Source organism: Cydia splendana, chromosome Z (assembly GCF_910591565.1).
Source record: "Cydia splendana chromosome Z, ilCydSple1.2, whole genome shotgun sequence".
Lineage (NCBI taxonomy): Eukaryota > Metazoa > Arthropoda > Insecta > Lepidoptera > Tortricidae > Cydia > Cydia splendana.
The window spans coordinates 26,371,630-26,399,562 of NC_085987.1; the positions used below are offsets into that span (position 1 = coordinate 26,371,630).

General features: G+C 36.4%; 1 protein-coding gene across 1 annotated transcript in view; it reads right to left on the bottom strand.

Moving 5' to 3' along the window:
* The window catches only part of LOC134804179 (proton-coupled amino acid transporter-like protein CG1139), a 54,161-nt gene that overhangs the window by 20,944 nt on the left and 5,284 nt on the right, over positions 1 to 27,933 (bottom strand). The window contains exon 2 of the mRNA XM_063777108.1: positions 1,273 to 1,352. Coding sequence (XP_063633178.1) covers positions 1,273 to 1,352 — 80 coding nt within the window. The remainder of the gene's footprint in view (positions 1 to 1,272; positions 1,353 to 27,933) is intronic.

The following is a 27,933-nucleotide window of genomic DNA, read 5'->3' on the forward strand; positions in this document are numbered from 1 at the left end:
CATCATCAGACCCTGAGTACTATCTTGAGTCAAATAAATACATATAGAATGTCAGGTCGTTTCAAATATTTTTAATCCTGTCCGGTAGTTTATTAAACTGTACCATTATAAATTATAATACTATAAAAACGGTGCTAGGATCAAAGTCTCTCGTTGCGGTTTACACGCACACAGTATAGCGTTTTACACGGCGCCCGCCGCACACAATGATAAAAAACCTCGTCGTCGCCGTTGAAAATGTGCGGAGCCGACCGACACACGTCCTGCCTCTACAAGCTCTGCCGCGGCACTGAGCTGGCGCAGCGCGCGTCATCGGTAATATAGAGTAGTTTTCAAAAAATTGTCAAAAAATTATAGTAGAATTTCATAAACACTAATGTATACCAACAGTATAAGCAAACGTTGCAGATTGCTTGAGTATGAAAATGACTTCGATATTAAGTAGATTTTCGTAGGAATTGACACTTGTTTCGGAGAGAAAATCGAGTTCGTTTTACTTTGATTTTCTCTTTCTCAAAGGTATGTAGGAAAAATATAGTTTGATATGCCTAAAGTACAGGGTATTAGTAATACAAAATAGCCAGGTTTAGCAGAGTAAAATTCTCAACATTTCCAAATAAGAGCTCGCCATTCAGTGCTTCACGGGGTTTTTCGGAAACGACCATCAGAAAAAAAATCATTACTAATTTAATAAGTCCTTTTTCTAATATTTACAACGACATTTATAAAGATAAGAAGACGCTTTTACTGGAACAAGTACTCATTGTTTCTAATAATGAGCGCAAAGTCCTGAATTTCGTCGACTAGTATCATCAATTTTGCATTATTTCGACTTTTCTTGTAAGAGCGCTCTTAACAACTTGGCGTATTGAAAACAACTGGTTCACTAAGCCAAAGTGATATAACTTAACCGATCATCATAAATTCATCAATGTCCAATTTAACTAAATGACTACGCAACGTTCAGCCATCTGGTTAAACGTTGCGATCAATGACTTGGCTGGGTGTTCTTCAGTCATTTAATTAGATGTCGGCATTTAATAAAAGGGCTAGCCGTATAATTAGCTGACTAAATTAACCAGTTGACTGCGACATATTCACTATGCGGCTAAGTACTATTGGGTTGGGTACTGTTGAGTGCCTATTAATTTATCTAGGTACATTAAAAGCGCGGATGTTTTTTAACTGAATAAGATATCTGTCATAATTTGGTGATTCGTGCCGGTAGTCTGCTACGCTACGTGAGGAAACGATGTAAGTATATAATGTTACCTTTGTGGAAGGAAGTCGTCCGGCTCGAAGGACGGATTGACCATGGGGCCGCTCGACCGCCGCGCCCATTCCTCTGCTTCCTGCAACATACATATAAAACATGAATGCTGTAATTAATGTCTAACAATTTGCAAGTTACTTAGAACATATGTAAATTAGAAAAGAGTAATACCGATTGGACTGCAAACAGGCACTCGTTCACACTCGGAAATCATGCCTTATTGATAAGATAATTTGCCATTTTGATATTCACATACATAGGTACGAGTTTAGGTCTCGCCATTTTAGAGAACGGCGAATGAAATTAATTTATAATAAAAAAAGTAATGAGATAAGAATTCATAATTTTAAATGACGCTGACAGTTTAAGTTTTATAGACGACTGTTGTTGTGTGTGGCCGCTCTCTCGTGTCACTACTAATTCTTACGAATTAAATTAAAGGTGGGGTGCCAACTACTGGAATTAGGATGACAAAAACAGAGATGTTTACCATAATACTTATGTTGTTGTTAGTTCGTAGCATAGATCGTGTCCATCAAAGTTGGTAACGGATATACACAATGACATATAGTTAGGTTACTACTATCACATATATGCATCGTGATCGTGATCCATATAAGAAACTGAATATTACTTAGTTTTGAAGTATACATGAGTACATGACTCATGTTGCCTAAAATGTCGCATTATAAATATAGGTACACTCTGTAATTGTATGAAAGCATGAAGTCAAATATTTCGCATGTTTGCTGTGACTGACTCATCTTGAACCTGCCCCAATTCATTGAAGTGTAGATGGTGTAAGATGCTAATTATGCGTTGCCAATGTGTACATATGTTTTTGCCTTGGCAAAGGCGGGATCTTGTACACCTACCTGCCTATTTACGTGTTACGTACCTATACTATTTAACCGACTTAAAAAAAGGAGGTTATCAATTCGACCGTATTTTTTTGTAAGTATGTTTGTTACCTCAGTCCTTAGTCATTTTAGAACCAATTTGGAAAAAAAATCTTTTTTGATGAAAGTACCTATACTTAGTACCAAGTTGGCCCCATTAAGGATGACCTACGCTAGACCGGACCGTGGCCGAGCCGGAGCTCACAGAGCTTCGTTTTCTATGCAAAGCATCACGTGATCACAGATCAGCCGTCATAGAAAATGTCATGTCGGACGCCTCGGCCCGGCACGCCCTGGGGGCCGATTTTTGTATTTCTACCGCTCGGTTTCGTGTATTTCGTTAAATAATATCTCCACTACTAGGCATTTAAATTCTACTAATAGAACTGAAATCGAGTGGTCAATACCACTAGATTCCAAATTTCGATCGCACGTATTTCAAAAATTAGCATTTCGCCGTTTTCCACCGATTTACGAGTGACGAAATCGAGCAATCGAAATTCAAAAATCGGCCCCCTGGTCTTGCGTGAGTCATCCTTTATTGTCAAATCCAGTTCTGGAGATGGGATCCATGAGGAATTAAGGGAACTCCTCAAATCGTATAGGCATACATACTTATAGCGATATTTGTATTACGTCAACAAATCAAGCATTTGAATTAAAAAAGTATCATTTGGTGAAGTGGGTGTGATGATAGATCAGCACGGAAGTCGGCGATTTGTTTTCTTCTTTAAGTTTGGTTCAAAGAAGCATTTCTGTCCAGGTCCAGTTCTGATGATTAATTGAATGATTCCATGAGGAATTGAGGGAATTACTCAAATCATTACTGTTAGGCCAGAAAGGAGTGAGTCCTGCGGAGTGCTTCGTCACTTATTAACAAAAACTTAAAACGGAATAATAAAGTTACCTAACCTTTAAAAAGAAAGATAAACGACTTCAAAAAGGATAAAATTCTTTGTATCCGCTTCCCTTTTTTAAGGTTTTTGTATTTTAAAAATTTTTATTATGAAAATCTTTGAGGTTTTCGTACTACTTACTACCTCGACCATAATTTTATTTCAAAATAGTATGTTTACAAAATGTACAACCGATATAGCATATGGCCAACTCCCCAGATGGTCACTTAGGCCTGACAAATTCGTACGTGACACTCCCATGGTCCGCGGGCGACACGGGCCCAAAGACAGCCGGGGCAGCATGAAGTAGTGTGCGGGTGACGATGACTGATATATTTTATATTATACTACTACCTTATTTATTACTACCCTATGGGCTCATTTGCAAATTATGCCTAACTAAGTATTAGCGAAATAGGATACGAGTAGGCTTCCGCTTAAGACCTTCCAACTCGCATAGGATATAGTATAGACATGGGGTATGTCTTATTCATAAAACTTTACGGGCCTGATTTAGTTAAATTTTATCCCTATCTTACAAATACATAACTCAAAATGACAGATAAGGACAAACGATTATTAGCTAATTGAGGTTTGTAGCGCGTTTATGAATAAGGGAGATAGAGGGAGGAGATTAAAATGCCTTCATTTCAAATGAATAGGTACAATGTGTTGTTAAGGATACCGTTATTCCACCTACATCGAGGAACCTAAATGTCAATAGTCGAGAACATCATTGTGTTATTAATGTTATAATATTTGGAGCTGGGTAAGTAACTGTTGATTGTTCTCAAATTATGTCAATGCCTTTTAATAACATGGTTACTGTATGTAGGTATTATAATATTACAAATTGACACTCTTCATTTTATGACGTCAGACGGAACATGTCAAACGGAAGAGAAACATCGCTATTGTGGTGGCCCCAATTGTGTTAATAACATTTTTGGGTTATTACGTTATTAGATTGACTCATTTATAGTAAGTAGAAGATAAAGTATTTCAACAGAATGACAATAATGAGATTACATGAAACTAAGATTTTTTTTATTTAGTTCTATACACAATAAACAAATTTACAGCTTTGAAATTTCGCCAACTGCGGAACAGTTTGTTGGCTTACTTACTTAATTACTTCTAAATGTTAGGCTCTTTTAATTAGCTTAACACGTTTTTAGGGTTCCGTACCCAAAGGGTAAAACGGGACCCTATTACTAAGACTCCGCTGTCCGTCCGTCCGTCCGTCCGTCCGTCTGTCTGTCACCAGGCTGTATCTCACGAACCGTGATAGCTAGACAGTTGAAATTTTCACAGATGATGTATTTCTGTTGCCGCTATAACAACAAATAGTAAAAACAGAATAAAATACAGATTTAAGTGGGGCTCCCATACAACAAACGTGATTTTTGACCGAAGTTAAGCAACGTCGGGCGGGGTCAGTACTTGGATGGGTGACCGTTTTATTTTTGCCGTTTTTTGCATTATGGTACGGAACCCTTCGTGCGCGAGTCCGACTCGCACTTGCCCGGTTTTTAGGGTTCCGTGTACCCAAAGGGTAAAAACGGGACCCTATTACTAAGAGTCCATGGTCCGTCTGTTTGTCCGTCTGTCTGTCACCAGGCTGTACCCCATGAACCGCGAGAGCTAGACAGTTGAAATTTTCACAGATGATGTATTTCTGTTTCCGCTACAACAACAAATACTAAAAAGTACGGAACCCTCGGTGGGTGAGTCCGACACGCACTTGTCAGGTTTTTTTTGCTTATACGTTATATTAACTTGACTTTTATAGTGTCATAACGTCACCCGCGTGAACGCTGTAGCAGTAACTGTAGCAGTCGTCATCCGAGTGGAACCTTAAAGGATGATTGTCGTTAGACCGGGCCGTGTACGGGCCGGAGCTTCCGGCGGTTACTTTTCTATGACATGACAGGCGATCACGTGGTGCTTTCCATAGAAAACGATGCGCCGGACTTAACCTCCGGCCCGGACACGGCCCGGTCTAACGTGAGTCATCCTTAAAGGTGACGTTAACTGTGCTGCAGCTACATTTGGATGTAAGTCACAGACATGCGCACTTTGAGTTAACTAATTTAGGGATATGTTAGGTATGTCTTAATTGACCATGAAGATGGGGGAATTGAAAAATGTACGAGGGGCGTTCAATAAAAAGTGAGAATGAGTATGTTATATACAACTTTTATTAAATGTTATTTTATTTTTCAACATAGTCACCTTTTAGCATAATACACTTAGTATATCCTTTTTCTAAACTTATAATTCCATTTCTAAAAAGGTTTCATCTTGAGTACTTAAAAAATCTTGTACTGCAGCAACTACCGCGTCGTCGTCTTCAAATTTCTTGCCTCTTAGGTATTCCTTCAATCTCGGAAATAGGTAGAAATCACTAGGGGCGAGGTCTGATGAATACGAAGGATGCTTAAGGATATCCAACCCAGCATCACGTATTGCAGCCATTGCAACGGCGGACTTGTGTGCCGGTGCATTGTCCTGACCTGACCTGACAACACAATTTTCGAGAGTTTACCTCGCCGTTTTTCACGGATCTCATTGCGCAATGTTGCTATTTGTTTGGCATATAAAGTGCCCGTAATAGTGGCTCCATGCTCGAGATACTCAATCATTACGACCCCTTTACCATCCCAAAAAACAGAGCCCATGACCTTACAGGCAGATGGGCCCACCTTGAATTTCTTCGGAGTTAGAGATGATGGCCTTTTCCATGTCATAGACTGCAGTTTCGTTTCAGGGTCGTAATGATGGAGCCATGTTTCGTCCATTCTTATAAATCTCGCCAAAAAAAGTTCCCGGTCTTGCTGTATCAGGTCCAAAGCTTCTTGACAAATCTCGACTCTAATTTGTTTTTGCGTGTCAGTAAGTATTCTGGGTACCCAACGCGCTGATACCTTTTTCATACCCAAGCGTTCATGTAAAATATTATGCACGCTCCCCGTTGAAATCTTTACATTTTCAGCAATAAAACGAACCGTGACACGACGATCCGCCAAAACTAAGTTTTCGACTTTTTTCACAATTTCTTCAGTTACTGCTGTAGTAGGGCGTCCGGAGCGGGGGTCATCCATGATCGATGTTCTTCCACGTCTAAATTCGGCGCACCAACGTGCGACTGTCGAATACGGAGGAGCATTACACCTTAAAGTGTCCCGTAAATCTAAATTGACTTGGTCCGTAGAAAAATTTTTCAAACACAAGTATTTGATAACGGCGCGCAGTTCAATTTTCTCCATTTTCACTAACGTACTCAATAGCATCGCAAAGAAATCGCCGTATTTCTTTTTTAAACAAAAAACAGTTCGTTTTTTTTTATGGCTATCAGCTAGGTAGATTAGCTTTACCGGCCAGTATTTACTTTCCTAATATTTAAAGAGTTTGCATCTCATTCTCATTATAACGCCCCTCAAATATTGAACGCCCCTCGTACATGTGCAATTTCTATTATGAGTTTCGTAGGCTCTTTTATTACTCAAGCCCATTTTGTTTTCTTCGCGACCTCCAAAAAAAACAAAACATTGATCCTTTTAAGCATTTCTTTTGGCGTGGGTCCGCAATATATGTATAGTATCTATAGTGATTCCTTTTTTTACTTGAATCTCATACACAAAATTTACACAGGTAGTTTTAAAAATTGTATTTTACATGTTATTTTATTGTCTTAATTGGCAAATGACAAATTGTACATAAGTAGGTACCGATAGGATAGGCCGCCGGGCGACGGTGAGAGCCGCATCCCCTTTGATCTAAACTTAGCAAAATAGTCCTCGGCCTCAATTTTCCGGCCGTCTGTAAACGTAACAACCGGCATCCTGCGATGATTTGCGGGATTAGATCCTGTTAAAGGTTAGATGGGGCAGCAAATTATAATAATATACTAGGTACCTATCTAGTTGTATCCGCGACTCCATCTGCGAGGAATTCGGTCCGGTTAATTAAGTTAAAGTTAATATTCGCTCCCGTTACGTTAGAGAACAAATTTCCAAAAAAGGAGTGTATTCCACTCCCAGGGCTAGCTTTCGGGTACATCACATGCCAATATGTCATCAAAATCGGTTCAGTAATTTGGCTGAGAATCACACAGGCAGACAAAGTTTTTTTGGCTGTACCTGTGTTAAATTTTGGAATTAGGTTGCCAAAACGGTCCTCGGGATCCTTTAAGATGCAATCGAGAAAACGCTAAGTTGCGATAAAGAAAATGGGTCATAGATTTTTAATTAATAAATTCCCTTTCCGACGAGATTCAATAGTTCGAGTCAAAATGGGCGCCAATCAACCGTAATAACACTACTTTTCATGTAGAATACGAGGAAATTCAAATACATGTGAATTTTACAAAATATTATTAAGAGAATTATATGTATATTTAGGTACTTGTGCCTGTAGTATTTTTCATGTACCGTAAAATGGGGTGAGTAGGGTTCGCGGGGAGAAATGGGTTATGAATGGGGAGAGAAGGGATGAAAGGGGGTGAGATGGGATTTTAAGGCTATTGCTACAAGAATATTAATGTATTCCAATTTAAAATGGAGCTATAGTAATACTCATAATAAAAAAAATCGATCCAACAATCTTCCAAAATCATCTTTGTATGAAAACCCATCTCACCCCAATTACGAGGGACTACGGGGTGAGGTGGGATTTCCTGTTTATCGTGAAAGTTATGAAAAGGAACTACCCAAAATAAAATAAAAACTAAAATACAAACGTCCGGAACACTTATTATATACACCATTCAGTTTGCATATGTAAATATAAAATGTTATCGAGGTTTGAATGTCAGTTTTGCGCCTACTCACCCCATTTTACGGTACCTGAGGTAAACGTGTCGATATTTATGGAATCAAGAGTTAAGGGTTTATGGAATAAGAATGAAAATTCGTAACACTACAAAAAGGATACAAAATTACAAATTAAATTACAACTAAAGCTTAGTTACAAATAAAAATTAAAACTATAAATGGAAATTATACAACAAATCTATTTAGAACCGATTTGCTTATAGAAAAAAAAAACGTACTTTGAAAGTACAACTCCCTAGGGCCGAAACGTATTAATTTCCAACCTTCGTAGATAAACAATGCTCATGTTTCTTACCGAGCATGAGAAATGAAAAGTTATTTTCGCATTTATTAATGGTAAACTTAGTTTAGCTAATTCCTCAAACTTCTAACTATTAAACGATTACCTATCAATATCACTGTATGCCTATGCTGCGCTTAAACACCGTGACATTTAGAACCATATTAAAACTTTCATCACATCAAGTAACCACGGTATTACCTACTCTTACGGAATATAGTAAATATAATATATTCCAGGTTTTTGTTATTGAATATGACATTTGTTATGCGTGGGGTGAAGTATAGTTAGTTATTTCATGTGTGGCTTCTTTAGTTTATCAACGAATCTATAATGGCAATATTTAAGTTCGCGATTGCGGTAAAGGGTATGCAGATGTCTCAATTATAGCCTATCATCGTATATAAGTGAGTTCACTTTGGCAATTGAGCACAGTGGCTTCGGCTCGTTTCGCGTAGGTCAGCGATCTGAGATTACCTCCGGTCATTCAACATATCCAATATAGGAAATATAAATAACGTCATGCAGAAAGTGCTCATTATTACCGTGAAGTCGGTAACACACATGGCCAGATTGTATTTGTCCTTTTATCTACTTCCTTAGTAGGTATGCGTAAACGAAATGCGATGCGATGTGATGCAGCCAGGTAGGAACCTACCTCGCAAATACAAACCACTACACTTTTATGAATTTAAAATTGCTGATACATTCCTTTACGTTTTGTGCGTACCCACAGAAAGTTTTGTGTTTGACCCTATATAGCCATAATTTGCGAGGCCTGTCCCGGTTATATATAGGCTGGGCATATATAACATATTTTTCTTGTTGTATGTTATTTCGTCCGTCCGCCCGTCCGTCTGTCTGTCCGTCTGTGTGTAAAGACCGTTTCGGGAACGTGCGGAGATATCGAGTTAAAATTAAAATCTACTCAAGTCTACAGTCGCATTGAAGTTATGAAAAAATCAAACTTCTCAGTTAACGTAAAAAAAGATACGGCCGTATACCGTAAAAAACGTATATTTCGACACTCTCGAGAGAATCAAAATTTATAGGGTAGGTACTTCCTGTTGACCTAGCACGGTGAAATTTAGCAAGTAATATCGTCTTACAATACACGGGGAAAACCACCACCATCACCACCTATAAAATTGTAAAAAGAAACTACAAAATAAGTTAAATTTGTACGGAACTCTCGGTGGGCGAATCTGACTCGCACTTGTCCGGTTTTTTTAATGGTAGTTCCTAACAAGCAATTTTTCCTTACATGCCTATTTGGACCCCATATTATACAATCAGGAAAAGCGTCTGACCTTCACAACCAGCTGTATTCTCAATATGGGTACGACAAAGTATAGGTAACAGTTGCATAAATGAGTCATGTATAGTGGCTTATCGTTAACATACCGGTACAATTAGATGCGTGTCTTCTTCGAAATTAACCTCGGCCCGATTCGAACTTTAAGATACGTCAGTTAATAGAACTAGAAACGTTATGGATTAGATATGTCAGTGTCAAATGTGACGTCTCTTCAAAAAACGTCACTTTTGACACTGACACATCTAATCCATATCGTTTCTAGATCTATTAATTGACGTATCTTAAAGTTCGAATCGGGCAGCAAGACTAACAAACGTCGCGGCTGGTCGCGGTCACTGTATTGCAGCGTGCTTGGATCACTAACGTCCATAATTAAAGCTGTCGTTTTCTTGGCACGGATTTATTTACTATTGCGGACACTGGTATAATCACCTATTAGATATTACATTTATTTGCCTTCGCGCCGACGGCACTTGAACTAATGTAGGTACCTACCTTATAATGAAATAGTCTTAAAGTTTTCGTAAAACATTAATTTGTATTCCATCTACCTGACTATCACCAAGCTGTTCTTCGTGAAAAGTGGTTGAAATTTTCACAAACGTTATTTGGGGGTTTTCAGAAAAAAATGTACTTACCATATTACTTTTATCGAAAACCTAATAATTTTTGGGTTATATCGACTCAGAATCAAGAGGACTATTGATTGAAGCAAAATATTGTCCCCAGATTTTCATACAAATTTTGGATGTCAGTTTTGTGAAGGTCGGCCCATGAATAGGTACATAATGTATGGAAAAATACGTCACAAAACTGCCTTCTTTTTCTTCTTTAACTAGATAGTCCTCGTGATCCTGAGTAATAACCCTAAAGTTGATAGTTTTTGGAAAAAAGTAAATGGTACATATAGTTTTCAACTGAAAATGCCCATTTTTATTGCTGAATAGACCCTCAAAAAGAAAAAGGTATACAAACGTATTTACTTTCCAATTTTTTTATCGTAAATAGGTACGTATACTTACTTACTACTTACACTGTTCATTTCGAAATATATTTAATTAGATGCTTCCTACGTACTACGTGCTACACCTGGCTGCACTATCATCTGATTTAAGTACTTCAGTCATATGATGGTCGACCAAAGCGTATAAGGATACGACGGGGAAATCCACTTTAGTGCTAAGCTTTTTGTGCAAACCAGTTTATTCGAGTACGGGTGTCTGGTCAATTGAGGTAAGTACCTATAGTATTTTAGGTTGAAGTTTCTGTAATCCTATGTTGTCGACGTTGTCGTAATTTCGGTATTAGCTATTTTTTTTTTAAATAAGTTCAGTTGTAACTTTATGTATTAATTAGGTCCTTACCTATGAAATTGGCGTTTTTGTTCATAGATATAAGTCTGATCCTAGTTTTTTTTTTTTTACAAAAGTACATACACAATTACAATAAAACTACAGTGCACTCAATAAACAACGATTTTACATACAATTAATTGTTATTTTTTATTGTTAAGTGTTCAGAATTAAGCCTTGAAAATAGGTCTTTTCATGTGCTGTCGGTTCGAGTATTAAAATTACTTATATTTTTCTAATGGTACCAATTTTCAAGAAATGGAGATATTGAAAACATACCTTAAAGGTGTCAAAAATTACTGGGAAAATTTTGTTTGGTTTGAATTAGCCATCAAAAAAATATCCGCAAAATTAATTGTATGGAAATTCGTGTTTCGTTGAAATTCTCCGAACAAAACGCCAATTTCATAGGTAATGACCTAATATTAAGCAGCCGCAATGAGTTTTCTTAGAACGTTTGGAGTTCTGTGTAAATATGGAGCTCTATATTTTATCCCAAACCTATTCAGAGTCATTTAGGTTTCTAGGGCTCAATATTACCAGTAGTAGGTAAATTAGTAAAAGTCCAATTGTGCAAGTTGTAACAGTAAAAGCCCCATCATAAAACCGTTCATGGAAAGACATCAAAATCGTTCTTTTTTTATTACGCGAGTACCTATTGAATATTAAAATTTAAGTTGAAAGGATTTTTTTTGCACTGATAGTTGGCGCAGCGTGGACGGGAATAGGGTATTTTCCTACTAGTCAAATCAGTTACTTTTTTAGAACTGTCAAAACGATTTGCTAATATGGAATTTATATGAAACATTACACCGTGACGTCACGGTCAACTCACCTACTTTTTATATTTCTATCCGATTAATTAAATAGAACTTGTGTTTAAAAATAACTCATATCTGTGTTTTTCTAATAATTATCTGGTGCTTTATTTCATGCATGGTGTAAAATAATTTATTTTAAATACAGTATAATACCCTATTATTCGTAAATACAATAGGGATGTGGACAATTTTTAAGAACTGTATTCATTTTATAGATAAACACGTATATATTACAAAAAAATATATTTTATTCATTAATTTTAAATACAAAATAGAGCTTAATTAGTTAAAAGTTCGAGCCTAAACGCTCCAAGTTCTTACGTGACGTCACGAACACATAAATAAACAAACTGCTGTCAAAATGTCAGTCCTAGCGTAGATCCGGCGGGCTTTCTTCCGTGCGTAGATCAAAAGCTGTAGTATTTAATTTATCTCTCTTTCTAAAAGATAATTATTACGTAACTATATAAGCTAAATTAATGAATAACAAGTTTTACATGTCTTATGCAGTGCCTATTTGTAAAAGAACAACAATCAAGACCCTAGAGTATAATAAAACAAATATTTGTTACATGATACTAGTTTACGTTGCAGTTACGAATTTTGACTTGAATGATTTTGTTAATTGCGCACTATATGTATACATATTACGTTCAGCGATGATAACATTTCAAAAATGAATCACAATAACTGATTTCACACAAAAACACTTACAGTTACAATAGGGTATTATACTGTATTTAAAATAAATTATTTTACACCATGCATGAAATAAAGCACCAAATAATTATTAGAAAAACACAGATAGGAGTTATTTTTAAACACAAGTTCTATTTAATAAATCGGATAGAAATATAAAAAGTAGGTGAGTTGACCGTGACGTCACGATGTAATATTTCATATAAATTCCATATTAGCAAATCGTTTTGACAGTTCTAAAAAAGTAACTGATTTGACTAGTAGGAAAATACCCTATTTAAGATGAATTATTTTGATACAACTAAAATTTTGAGTGCAAATATAGCGGGCGCAGATATAACTTTTTAAATTTTTTTTGTTGTTTCTGACAGCCAACGTGGCAATGATAGTTCCATTCAGCCAAATTATAAAAAAAAATATAGTGAAATATCGTATTATTATATATACTTGGTCAAGCAAATCCTGTCAGTAGAATAAGGCGCGAAATTCAAATTTTCTATGGGACGATATCCCTTCGCGCCAACATTTTTTAAATTTGCCGCCTTTTTCTACTGACAAGATTTGCTTGACCATCTATATAATATTTTATTTATTTAATAACAAATAAATATATACTTTATATCAATAATGATATTTTTTGTACGTAATAAATGTCTAATGTCGAAATAAAAAATACATACTTACAGTCGCAGACTTACAGTTTTTGAACATCCAAACCAAACTCTTTGGTGGTGTCGTATGGATTACGGTCAGGTTTGACGACTTGTCTGTGGTGTTTCTTAGGCCATGACGTCACGAGCTCCGATTGGCGTTTGCAGTCACGTGATACTGGGCATTATTTTAAATACTTTCGATTATTTTTAATTAATTTATTACGCATATTTACACTTGCAAATTATGATTTTCAGCATTATAATATTCCCTGCTATGATAAAAAGTAAAAACATAACATGTTATATATTCGCGATTCATGTCAACAATCAACATACCTATTGGCGAAGTATTCAGATCAGATTAAAATAAATATTGGATTGAGATAGGTAAGTTAAGGGCATTGGCACCTAATATTCATATTAGGTTAAGATTATATGTAAGTACATATATTTAAGGTACCTATGGCTCCTATTCCTGAATCAAATATTCGAGTTTTATGAGTGTGTGAGTAATAAAGGAGGCATTGTACGCTGATAAAGTATGCCTCCGAATTATAATAATCTTTGTGTTTACCTACGGATGGCTAATGCGTATTTAATGAGTTTTACGCATTCACGACGATCGTAAATACCTGGATCGTATTATAATTTTCTGTGATTTTCCAAATAACCGTACCTACGTAACAAATGCGTAGTGACGGCTGTACCTCTTGTAACCGACTGTCCCTGAATAAGGAAGGTGCCTATTTGCCTAAGGTTTTTTTATTGAGTAGGTAATTATGTTGTATAACTTGCGAAAAATGCTTGGTGAAAATTGCATATAGGTACCTTTTACCTAGGTACTTAATTACTTGTGTATTTATCTAAATTATTTATGTGACAGGTACACAATAACTTGATAGTAATCATGTTAGGTCGGAACGCCGTAAACTGAGATATAAAATAGCATAAGTCCTTTATACGTCCTTTAGGTAACTTAACAACCGCTGAATTCATAAATTATTTATTATAATAACAAAAACATAGTGGACAGCTGCCTACAGACAAAACAAAAGTTTAAGCATAGAGAAATATATAAGTAATATTTCTCTATGGTTTAAGTACCTACCTATTTAGGTAGGTCGTAGGCATGGTATAATAATATACTCCGCCTGGTACTCCATTCCCGTCTTTTCTAGGTCACCTAACTGACACGGGCCTACGTCATCATGCGACAGCGCTATATGATAATATGCGATAGCGCTATATATAGCGGCCATGTTGTTGTGACGTAGGCGCGTGTCACTCTGGGAATGGAAGACCATGTTTTATTAGACTATGGTCGTAGGTTTATGTTTGTTGTTTATTAGGGTAGGTAGTTTATTAGTAGGTTTATGTTTGTGATGCCTCCTTGAATGGATTACAATTAGAAGCTTTGTGCTGGGCAGGTGGCATGTGAGCACCTCAATTAATATAGGTAGGTATAGTCGAGACGCCATTAGTACCTAAATTAATCCTTCTTAATACAATTCCAGTATGTCGATTAACTGTGGTAAAGGACTGCTTCACAATAAAAATGCAAGTAAATATGCAATGCAATGACATGCATGAAACAGAGCGCCGATTGATGCACCGCTCGATAATGTTCTCCGTCCACTGATTGAAGCAATTATTGTGCTCGCAGCTCCATAGCCTCTGTTCAAATACCTACAGTTTTGTTTACACTAACTAAGTAACTATTTAAAGGATTTTTCCGCCATCGTGTTTTTTCGTGTGTTGTCACAGAAGGTAAAATAAACGCGGCAAAAGTAGCGCGAGCCGGAGGAGATGTGACTCGCAAATTACCACGTATTAAAGTAAAATAACAAAAATATATTCATATTAAACGTATATATTGGCATGCTATTCATAACAAAAATGAATAACTTGTTTATGTTGCTTGTGTAGTAGTGTCGGTTCGTCCACCGAGTGGCCAGCAGCCGTGCCCGCGACAGCATCAGCCGCCGTTGTGGACGCGTCCTAAGGCCGCAGACGACTGAACCAGATATAACCGGATTCTGCTGAGAATAATGAATGACAGCGGGTTCACTAGTTATTTATTAACTCGTCCCCCACAATTATAGTTTCATATCATAACTCATAATAAATTACATCGAAAATTATGCTAACTGTATAAATATTTAACCGACGACATTTAGGGTAGCTATGTCAAAATTAAAAAGCGTATAATTATAAGTACCTACTTTGATATTTTTCTAGCTAAAAGTTGCTTTGCTGCAAGTGGTGTGGCAGCTCCCCCAGAAAAATACAAACAGGAAAATAAAGAGAGGTAGCACAATTTTTGAAATAATGGAAGAGGATAATGAGGCCTGAACTCGTGACTCCGGTGTACCGCCTACCACCTTTGCCCACTTTGTCTACCACTGAGCAACCTAACCTAGACCTATCCGTCTGCGGTGAATATTTCTAAGTTCCAAGGGTAAAAGTACTCCCTACCTACTCTTACAAAAATAGCAGGCTGAAAAATGTAGTGCAGACCAAACCTAAACTATGTAAGTATAGTTAATCCCACCCCGGCTTCGCACGGCTTAGCAAATTATAGGTACACATAAACCTTTCTCTATCGATAGGTGAAAAACGCACGAAAATCCGTTCAGTAGTTTTCGAGTTTATCGAGAACATACAAACACACAGACGCGGCGCGGGTCTTTGTTTTATAAGTTGTAGTTTTTTTATTTATTTATTATAAAATGCACAAACTGTTCTCGAATTAATTACCCGTATATGTTACCTACATACATATAGATAGATGCAACATAATATAGCTGCCAGCACACACGATTAGGGATTGCAAATATTCGAAACTTTCAGGTATTCGAATATTCGACTTTTTCTGACGACATATTCGAATATTCGAATAATTATTCGAATATTATAAAAAATAAAAAAATGAACGAGAAATCGGTTTATTATCGTTTTATTCAAAAGCTTTTTTCACATATTGCTAAAACTAATGATATTTTGCAGAAATCCACTTAATTAACTTGATTTTATCATCCTACTATGAGATGCCCACATTTATAAAAACAAGTAAAACGCCAAAATAAGACGTATTCAATATTTCTAGATAAAACTTTTATTATAAATGCGTCGTTGCGTGAAATAATATAACTTTAACCATCCAAACACCTAGGTATGTAAGATATTTTTTTTAGTAGGTAATTATTTTCTAATTTAAATTAACTTGTAGTCACTCAGAGGCCTGTAAAAAGGCATGTGCCTAATTCCATTGTATTTTGAATCTTTAGACTTTGTTTGTTTTGGCAAGTTTTTATTACTAAAGGTCGACTTAATTATATAATATTGGAATATTTAAGGGAAAAAATTACTTGAATACTGGGTGGATTATTCGTTAGCTAAAGGTGCATAGTTAGATTACCTAGTTGGGCAGGTTGGGTATGATCAAATTTGAGAATTGTGATAAGTGCGGGTAAGGTTTAGTCTTCAAAAAATCGCTTAACGTACGCTTGCACTGAATAAACAGAATGATCCTTTAACATAAAACTTACGCACTGTAAAAATAACATACTTTTTGATTTCGTTCTTTCTCTTCTTTCAAATTGAGTTAAGTTTCACTGTATTCACCAAGTCTATCGAGAGGAATACAGTAAAAATATTATTTTCTTCGTATTTGGGTACCTACCGTTCCTCATTCACTGTAAATACCCGGAAAACACACAGAAACTGTAACTACAGCGGATGAAATAGATTTTTTATAGTAATGAAAAAATATTCGAATATTCGAAACCTGAGCGGCCGTTGATATTCGGTCGAATATTCGACAAATTCGAATATTCGAATATTCGAATTGCAAGCCCTACACACGATGCAGGCTGGGTCGGGGACCCCGCGCCGCTTGTACCTAATTGCAACAACCTAATTTGACCGGTCCGGAATTACGAAAATAATTTTCCGACGACTGGTTTGAGACAGGCCCAAGCGCACCCAACTCGCGGTCGGTCACTGCGCTTTAAGGTTTCTGCGCGATTGCCAAAATATTTAGATGAAAAGCATAAGAACCAAAATTGAAACCATCATACAGTAAATCAAAATCATAAAACTGTCACTGGCACAGTTAGACCAAGATATATAAGTCGTAACTCAGTGCAAGTGTTATTTTAAACGTCAAACTTCTATGAAATTGTATGACGCGGACGTATAAATAACACTTGCACTGCGTGTGCTATCAAAATTGGTGCAGACTTATCGTGGTCTAACTCTAGTTACGAGCATGATTAAGATAAAGACCCGGTGAGGAGAGTCTAATTTATACCGGGTACCTATTTATGTATAGATTGTGTGTCATTGGTATCGCCGTGGCCTTTATTTCCGTCTGCAACAAGGCCACTTGCGCAATGCACAGGAGAATTCTAATGACCCCACATTTCAAATATGTATACATAAATAGTTCATATAAATATAAATATGGGAATCGTATACTTATTTAGTGATAATGTGGGTATACGCTATTTCATGAAATACACGGTGGCTAAAAAATAACTGCAAAATAGACCAGCCAAAATGTATGAAACAGCCAAATTTTTTTTTTGCGATTCAGGGTTGGACCCAAAGTAAAAGTTGCTCAGTATAATCCCAAAACCTCCCTGGCAACGGGAATGCAGTTATTTTTTAGCCAACCTGTATATATACGGAACAAGTGCAGTAGGTAAGTTAGGTACTTACACACACATCAGACAAGATACGTTTTTGAATATATTAGTATGGTATACAGGGTGGAAAGGCACGACGATCCTTCCCGGAAGTATTAGGTCGTTTAAGTGATACAGAGACTATTGGTAATGGTAAAAATCGTTAATTGAGTAAAAAATAAAAATTGCAAAAATACTACTTTTTAACTGTGGTGATAACCCTATAGCATGTGCACATGACGGCTAGATTAAGGATCTCCGTCGGGAAAGCTCGGGACTTTACACTTTTTTCCGATCGTTGACAGTATCGCAATGATGTATGAATGACGCATAAATGTCAAATAAATCAAATGCATGCAAAAATATTACAAACAATTTTATTACTTTCTTAGATAATTACTTTTTTCCAATATTTAATACTATCTTCTTTTCACATACGGTGTTCAAATGTACCTCCGTGTATTACAACGCCGCCGCAGCCCGTACCCGAGTATGTCGATGCACATGCGATATAGTGTCTTCGTCATTTATCCTCCGCAGAAAGCACCAATTAGCCTTTGTCTCATTTCGTCCGCAGTTTCACATTCCGTTTGGTTTGGTACACCATATCTTTTACACAGCCCCACAAATTTAAATAGCCACGAGCATCTAACATTTTTATTTGAAGAATATGACATTCAATAAGTATAGTTCAATGAAAATTTAATTTCAAACATCAGACGTCTTGTCTATTTCCTACCACGCAAGAAGGTTTGTTAGTTTGGTATTGAAGAAGTATTTATTCTTGATTTATTCTTAGTATTTCATTTTTGCAAGTTCATTAGGTGCAACTAACACAACCTACATGTAATTTTTTATTATTTTAGATAGTTTCCAATTATTCGAAAATAATTTTGTGAAACGTGTTAAGAAACTAAAACCTTTTTATCAGTCAAGGAAACCAGAGATTGCGTACTTTTGAGTGGTTGTCAATGTCACCATTTGAACTGTCGTTGTAAACAATGTTGTGGTTAGTATTATTAATATTAAGGAATAACATAACTATTTCATTCAAGTATTGAACAAGTGGAACCACTAAGAAAGCGAAAATCCTGCAATGATTCTTACCGTGCTGTAAGCAGACCTAAAAATGGTTAGATGGCAACAAATTAGCATAATTTCCTGTCGAATACTGATTGTTTACAAGTAAGTTCATTGACCCTGTCACCTGTTAGGGTTAGAACAAAGTAGTTTTTTGCGTGGATGTTTAAAAGGTCATAATTTAGAAACGGTTGCCCATATTAACATAGTTTCTATGGAGAAAATATAGAGCTTAGGCTAAACTATCTCCCATTTCCGGAAAGGATCGTCGTGCCTTTCCACCCTGTATACTATACTATTTATATGGTATATTTTGAATATATACCCTATTCCCTACCTACTCACTAGCCTCCGCTTGCGACTTGGTCCGCATTTAAAAGTCATAGGGTAATAAAATTTCAAATAAACCCTTTTTAGTGGAGGTACAGTCACCTGCAATAATATATTACTTACCTACTCTTCGAAGGCCACAAAAATATGTACACGCTTTTATGGCTCTACAAATAAGATCCTGTCAGATATTTTATTAGCGGTCTTTGTTGTGTAACATATTATTGCAGGTGACTGTACCAACCATGTTTGAAAAACCACATATGTAATTGAAGACATTTTTAGCTGATATAATATAATTCATAAATATGTATACATTTCGGCACCTTAATCCATTGCGTAGTGAAAAAATGTATAGGTACCTACATATTTATGAACTCGACTATACGCGCTTGTATTCATTTCTATGATCAACTTTTACTTGTTTATATAGTGTTTACCCGTAGATAATTGTGAAACTGACAGAGACGTTGTTTGAGATTGTTTGCAACGCAAAGATAAAACCAACTAGTGTCTGAGGAATTTACAGGTATTCACGTCGGTCTCTATTCGCGTCATCAAAAACAACTTAATATGCGAATGATTAATATTAATATTTAATTGTAAAGGAACTTTTCGCTTCGGATTAACTTATATTAAAATTAAATAACATTTGCAGATACATAAACAAGAATATTCCACTCGTGTATCTCAAACGGGTTCAGTTTAAATAGACGAAAACGCTTAACTTTGACGCACTTTGGTGACATTATGATTCATTAATGTCGTCGACTCTGCATCATTTACCGTACCTTAGATTAGACAGGAAAATAAACTAAATCATCAAACCGACCTTACAATAACAGGAGCTATTTAGTTGACCTATAAAATTAGTAGTAGGAAATACCTAGTCATATTTTTAACATTTAATTGCCCCTAGTTCAAAGTCTAAATTCCATCTGCATTTTCTGAAGTTGGAGATTCTGGGTTTGAATCCCGATAAGGGAATTAATTTATGTTTATCAGAAATACATTAAGTTTGCTATTTTAGCAACAAAAGCAACATAGGTATTTGTATCGACGTCTAGCAACGACAACACAAGCTTTATTAAGTAGTAGGGTTAGTAAGCGCATTGAGTATGTACTTTTGTCTCAGGCAATGCCGTTTGGCACGATTGTTCATTAGGTCAAACAAAGCTGATTTAGCCCGATAGCCACATTGTGAAGCCAAAATTGTAAAAAAAAATACATAACATTTTCATTTATTACTAACATTTTTTTTTGTATGTAAAGGTATAATCATAATTTCAAAAATTAATTCCTCGTCCCTAAATTATACGAAAATGATATACCTATATAATTTGCCCTAGTTGCTAAGAACCGGAAGAAATTTAGCATAGATTGGACCTGGGGAGTTGACCCTTACACCCCCCCTTTTTGGGGGGTATGCACGGTACGATCTCGGGGCTACCGGGCCAAATCAGCTTTGTTTGACCTAAGGAACAATCGTGCCAAGCGGTATCGCCTGAGTCTAAAGTGCATAGGTACTGCTCCATACATTTCTGCTCATTACTAACCCTACTACCTATATTGAGCTTTCTGTTTCACGCCGATTTATTTAAGTTAAGTTACCTTTGGTGGCCCGCCACGTGATCCTGGTATAGATAGGTACATAATCATGCCATCTGAACGTCACCTTTAAGCAGATTCATCTTGCGGCCCGGGACTACAAGGCAAAACCGTCTTTGTGACTCTTCTAAAAAAAAGGTTTAGTATATTTGGTGTAGATTTACAGTCGGACCTGGTAGGAGACGCTCCAATTTAATTAGGAACTAAAATGCTAAATAATGGCGCACGTCGCTTGACGCATCATGCCACCTCTAATTTCAATACAAACCGCTCTGTACTAACTGAATATCTTCACATATGTTAACATACTCAACAATTTTTTTAGAATAAACCCGAAAACAATTCAAAAATAAAGTTATGCAAATAAGTACGTCGTGATTTCCTCATTGCTACGATCATGCTAAAGTTTCAGTGACTGAAAAACAAAACATTTGTACGTGAGTGCGATAGTTACAGATAGTATACCACATGCGCATACTGATACTTGCGGGTACTTGAAGTTAATAGCAAGAGGGATATTTCCGGTTCAGTGTTAAATAGTCTCGTCACGTACTTGGACTTAAACAACGGCGTACTATAAAAACAACATAGTTAATAATATTTTGTAAATAAAGAGGTACGCAAAGAAAATGCAAAAACTGTTGTGTGGGAATGGAGTGCGAGCATACTTATTCGTTTACATCATGGTCTTTCAAACACCTTGAATTTAGAAATATAAGGAAACTGGTGTAGGTAGGTACGCGTGCCATGCATGAGTAATTTTGGGGCATTCCATGGATACAAATGTCAGAGCATTATCTAATGTGCGAATATGAATTCGCTTATTATCATTGGTCCTCTGTTGTTTTTATTTTTATTACGTTCGGCTTCACATGTCATTGATACATATTATGTTGGCAAGTACGTAAATGTACCAATGAAGCGAATTAACTATGATAGTTAAGTACTAACTACTAACTAAGTGTTACTCTGTATCTTTATATAAGGTATCTGTACTATATGGTAAATTCATATTTATAGGTAGGTAGCTCTACGTTCAATAAGCGTTTGCTTGCGCGAATAATGCACGCCGGGCGGCTGTTGATTGTCAATCTTACTTGCGTAAACATAGCAAAAAGTCCCTCCCAACAATGTAACGCCAGAGATGCGGACATGTCGCAGCAGACATTCACTCAAAAAATAACCTTGATCAACAACGAGGTATATTTTTTGTTAGATATTTCGCCGTAAAGATTTCGATTAATCGCTTCATGGTATTAATGTCACAAACAAGTAAACCAATTTTACACACATTGAGTAACACGCAAACATTAATTGAAAATGAAGTAATAATTGGAATCAGAACCCACAGTACCATTGAGTATTAGTGCATCTTTACGTATTTTCATACCATGACTAGCGACCCGTCCAAGGTTCGCACGGGTAAACCTTAATAAAATATTCACCTAAACCTTTCTCAGGAATCACTCTATTGATAAGTGAAAACCGCATGAAAATCCGTTCAGTAGTTTTTGAGTTTATTGCGAACATACATACAGACAGACAGACGCATGGGGGATTTTGTTTTATAAGGTGTAAGATCTAAAATAGAATAATTACACGGCTGAGGTGTCTGATTTTATGGTAGGTATACATATGCATACGTATTAAAATATTAGAGATAAAAAAAATTGTTATGAGAAGCTTCTAGTTAGTGGTAAAAAGTCGAGTTTTCATGTAAGTTTAGAAAATATTCAGTTGAATGCCAATATGGTAGGCGTAGGACGGCGCGGACGCGGGCGCCGCGCCGCAGCCGCCGGCTCAGACGCCAGTGAGTCGCTTGGCACACTTCCTCTACAAATTTCCTATTCAAGTTTAAACGAATTCTAAGCGCACTAGCTAAATCTGGCATCTCAGGCTTGCCAATGATCTCTTTGCAATACATTACGACTGACGTTTTGCGCATATCTCAAATTCAACATAACAGATTTTCATGTCCACTAAGAGCACTCAGGATTGTTAGCAGGAAATTTGAGTACCTATCTGCCTATTAAGTTTGCTCTAATATTTAATTAAGAAAACGTTCTGTATATTTTAGTTTGTAAATATTTATAATATAACATCGATTATTTCACATAAGCATATCTACTGTATTGAGTGCAAAATAGGGAAAGTTGTTTACTCCGTGAGCTCTAGTGCTGAAAAGGACCCACTCAATACAAACGAACAAAACCTCTTGAATGTCCTGATGTAAATAGGTACATTGTAGAAAATAAACATTACAAGTTGTTTTAAATAAGCATTATCTTTGAAAACAAATGGGACGTCATCTCTTTCATCAATCTTTTTACTTTAAAATATAACCTCTTTTTCTTTTGGACCGAATATTTCCTAAAATATTTCACTTTATCAATAAATGGTTTTAAAGTAATGGATCTATCCAACGTCACACCACATCATAGGGTTTGAGAATTTGAATAACTGTCAATAGAGTAGAATTTATAACGGCCATATGCTTTATGGAACAACATGCGGTAAAGGCTTTAAAAATAAAAATAAAGTAGGTAGGTACCTTAATTTTTTTTTTCAATTAATTATTTTACCAATTTGCTGTCATGATTGATTTATGTATCTATGCCAAATTGCAGCTTTCTAGCACTAACGATCACGGAGCAAAGCCGCGGACGGACAGACAGACGGATATGGCGATACTAATATAAATTCCTAGCTCCATTATTTTGTTGTTGTGAAATAATTTATGGTGGTATTACATCTGTCCAAAATACTTATGTATTTTGATTGCCCTTTCACATACTTTCCCAAAGTTTTCAAACGAACACGAGCAGAGAGCAGAGAAGGAAAGTGCGGGTATTTTCCATGCAGCGACCAGTCCGAGGCGCACACGCGCACGCGCTGCTGCCGACCGGTCTGGTGCAGCCGCATCGCGACGCGAGGGCAATATGTACGGGCTATTCATGCAGCTGTCGTGGCCCGGACAGGGTCCATTAGACACGCGCAAGTGACATAGTTTATAGTTCTTTGAGATTATATGCGTCGTTTTAAATGCCGGAAATAAAATTGCATACCGTTTTATTAGACAGGCGTCCGGTTTTTTATCCCATAGCTCAGTACTTAGTCCATCGCTTTCACCCAATAAGCTAGCTCATTTTATATTCCATTAACTCTCAATAGTCCTTATCCTTACACCCTGGCGGGTGCTGCCTGTGCTTGCGTCTCATGACACGAGCCAGGGCACAGCAGGCGCTCGGTGTACGCCTTACATTTCATTAAAGTGTAAAAAGGGCCTCTACGTGTTGACTTCGGCTCCGTGCACGCCTCCCAAAAGTTTTAAATCACCTAAAACTGAAATTATTAAATCCCAATTTTTATTTAATATTTAAAGTTTCTCAGGTTCATGGCTGTATGAGTAATGCCGTTGATATTAACCTGTATGATAAAATCATTAGTTATATGCACACAAGCTGTTAACTATTGCCCACAGGAGTAACCACTTTTGTTTAACAATCTGTTTATGATCCATTTAAATGTTTTCAATAAGTACAGTCAAGTTATTAAATATACATCATCTATTTATGACCATATTGCGATTAAGGTGGTGTGTACATGTTTTTGGCACTTTGTCCGTGTCGATATTTAATACCTTGACTGTACTAGGTACTTTAATTAAATATTATCCAGATAATCTGCCAGTTACCGCAAGGTATCTGCTGGTCTCGTTTGCGTAAAAGAGGAAGCAACACCTACACGAGACGAGTGCTTCCCGGCCCGGCGCGCGGCGACACGACGATCGGGTGTCAGCAGTGTCATGTAGGGTTGCCAACTTTTTTTTGGTGGAATATTAGTATTTTCCAGAATAAGGCATCAAAAATATAGTACATTTCAAAAAAATATAGTACATTTCAAAATAATATAGTGCTTTTAGATAACATACTAAACATGAGTGTAATATACGTTTAATCGGAAATATAGTATTTTAGCGTACTATATATTTTTTCAAAAGTATATAGTACATAGAGCCAAAATATAGTACAATTATATAGTGATATAATATAGTACGGTTGGCAACCCTAGTGTCATGCTATCCCACCTTCCTATTCCAGCATACACCAATTTATTCTAATAAAATACCTTATGCGTGTGTAAGTACCTATATCTTTTTAATCATAAAAAAACCCAGCTAAATGCGATTTGGGCCGTACATACCAATACCATCAGACAACTTTTACAACAATTTTTATTACAAATTTACAAATTTCAGATTTTTCCCTATATCTTTAATATATATAGACGATATTACTTGCCAAATTTCATAGTTCTAGGTCAACGGGAAGTACCTACCCTATCAATTTTGATTCCCTTGAGAGTGTCCAGATATACGTTTTACGCATAAACATAATAAACATATCATTTTTTTACGTTAACTTAGAAGTTTGATTTTTTCACAGCTTCAAGAAACCGTATGGTATAAATTTCAACTCGATACCTCCACGCATTCCCGAGATAAAGGGTCTTGACAGACAGACGGACGGACTGACGGACAACGTAAGCATAGTTAGGGTACCGATTGGCACTCTTCGGGTATGGACCCTAGAAATATTTAATTCTAAAAGAATGTCAGCCAGACAAAGTTAGCCCACGCAGTGCAAGTGTCATTTATATACGTCATAATTTCATAGAAGTTTGACGTTTAAAATAACACGTGCACTGCGTGGGCTATCAAATCCACTGCAGACATTTCATGGACTGACTCTAGTACTTAGTATATGTACCTATATAATCAAAAACTTCTCGGATCTATGGACCTACTGGTAGGCACTCATTATCTGCCCGGTAATTGTATGGAATTAGTAGTACCTAAATATAATGTAGTAGTGAGGAATGTCATTATTGAAATGATAACATTTTAATTCTTGCGCAGTTAAGAAACGATCTCGTGCACGCGGAACAGAAGTGGTTATCCTTCTGCTCCGTACAAACGCATGACTGTCTGTTCTCCTACTACTGCATCATTTTATGTATACGTATTATGTATACGTATCTATTTAGGGCTTGTGCACTAATCACGCGAGGTTCGATAGGGGGAGGGGGGCTCACGAAAAAATCACGATAGATCACGTTGGGGAGGGGGGTATAAGGAAACCTCACGTATATTTTTCTACAGTGAACGAAACTAAGAAAAAAAGACCTACCACATGAGTAGATAGGTACTTTTTCTCGGTTACGTTAAACATAAATCTTTACTTTGCACTTCAAAATAGCGAGTCCATTTAACGAAAATAGAAAAATAAACAAGATTTTCTATATACAATACTACTTATCTTAAAATTAGGTCGAATGAAAAAAATTCAAAAAAATACACGTGGGGTTGTGTGGGGGGAGGGGGACCTCACCAAATATCACCAATCTGGGGGGTCAAAAAGTAGCCGAAAACACCTCGCGTGATTTGTGCACAACCCCTTACCTGCGTTTTAATATTTCCTGCGTTTTTATATGTATAGTGTTTTTTAGCATTTTGATAGTCTGTTTTTTTCAACATATTAGCATGCTGTTTTTTTCAACATATTAGCAAGATCGCGCGAGTGCGTGAAACTAATACGTTTCCAATCTGGTTTCAACACATCATTAGCACATTCGAGGCAAACCACTGCAGTAGCTATTGATACGTCGTTTTATAAAACAATTAGTTCAATACTGACAGTTATATAATCGCATTTAGTAACTTAAACGTAGATATTCTAAATGCGATTGATAATTTAGTGCGATTAGTAGACATCAGGCATATTGGGTAGGTAGGTTAGGTGAGTTAGGTACATTATTTTAGAGCTATGAAAATTTTTGTGTTTCTGCCTAATATTAATTTTATATTTTTTTAGCAAATTAAGATAAACTATCTTGGAATATATGTTTCACGAAATAATAAGCGTTTTAAAAGTAATGTAGCATTCTTTTTAGGTATTGGCTAGGTGTGTAGTTACCTACCTACTAACGCGTGACTTAAATGGCATAAAGATTAACCACCCTTCTCCCGCGTTTCCGTGTGCCAATGTCGAGGGTTTCAGCGGCACACATTTGTGTTAATCGAGCATCAGGACCAGTTCCGCAAGTAAGTCATGCAAGTAGCTGCGCTGCAGCCGGCGCCATTTAACCAAGATCAAGGCCAATATTGCAAGCGACAGAATCGGGAAGGAAACTGCTGCGCTTTGTTGATCAAACTGTTTTTGTTTTTAATAATGTTAAATAGATACGTACCTACATACCTACAATCGTTGGGGCAAAATCAAACACGCACGCTCGGCTTGTCTAACAAATAAATAGATGAGTCAAAACTAATGTTTAATCCAGTTAGGTTTCATTTATTCATTCGTTAGCATATGATTAACTACTGTTGAATTATGTAAACGTTTCCCAAAGGTTTAGATAAAATCTTTTACTTTTTACCAAATGTTTCAGACACAAGTTCTGAAGTTTTGAAGAGACAAATTAAAACTTATAGACTTCACATATTAAGCCTGTGCGGCCGGGGTACTATATTGGTTTTTGGGTTGAACGATGAAAAATGTAACCTACCCAAACCAAACATTTTTAAACAGTTGTGACCAATGCAATAAATATCTACACTAGCATCTGCACAAATAAAATTTTGAGTAAGTTACTTATTCGACTTTATAATTTTTTTTTAATACGCTCTAGGTACTTATAATTGCAATGATATGCGGTCAACAACATTACAGTGTACCGTGTACCTATAACTACCTCAAAATGATTAATCAATTTTCTTTGTGAATAATAACTTTGTGTTCGCCTTGCTAGTTAAAATTCGCTAAATAATGCACAGCACAAACAACATTTCGCATTGCCATTAAATCTAGGTGCTTTACGAGTATCGAGTACTTACCTAAGTAATTCCTCGCTGGCATAATAGCCGCGATTCCCAAGGAAGTTAATAGACTTTTTAAACATGTCACCAAGTCTTGAGAGAGTTGAGAGATCAACCATGGGGGTAATAATAAACCAAATATTTCTTTTAGATAAAACAATGAAAATTTTGTTGAAGATACAATAATATAAGTCTAAAAATTTTTATAAGATATTTTTTAGCGTAATAGCGGTCTTCTTCAATCTTGCCTCGCGCCAAACATTTAAAAAATAGGTAGCGTAAGTAGGTACCAACTTTTAACGTAGGTATAAAATTATAAATGTA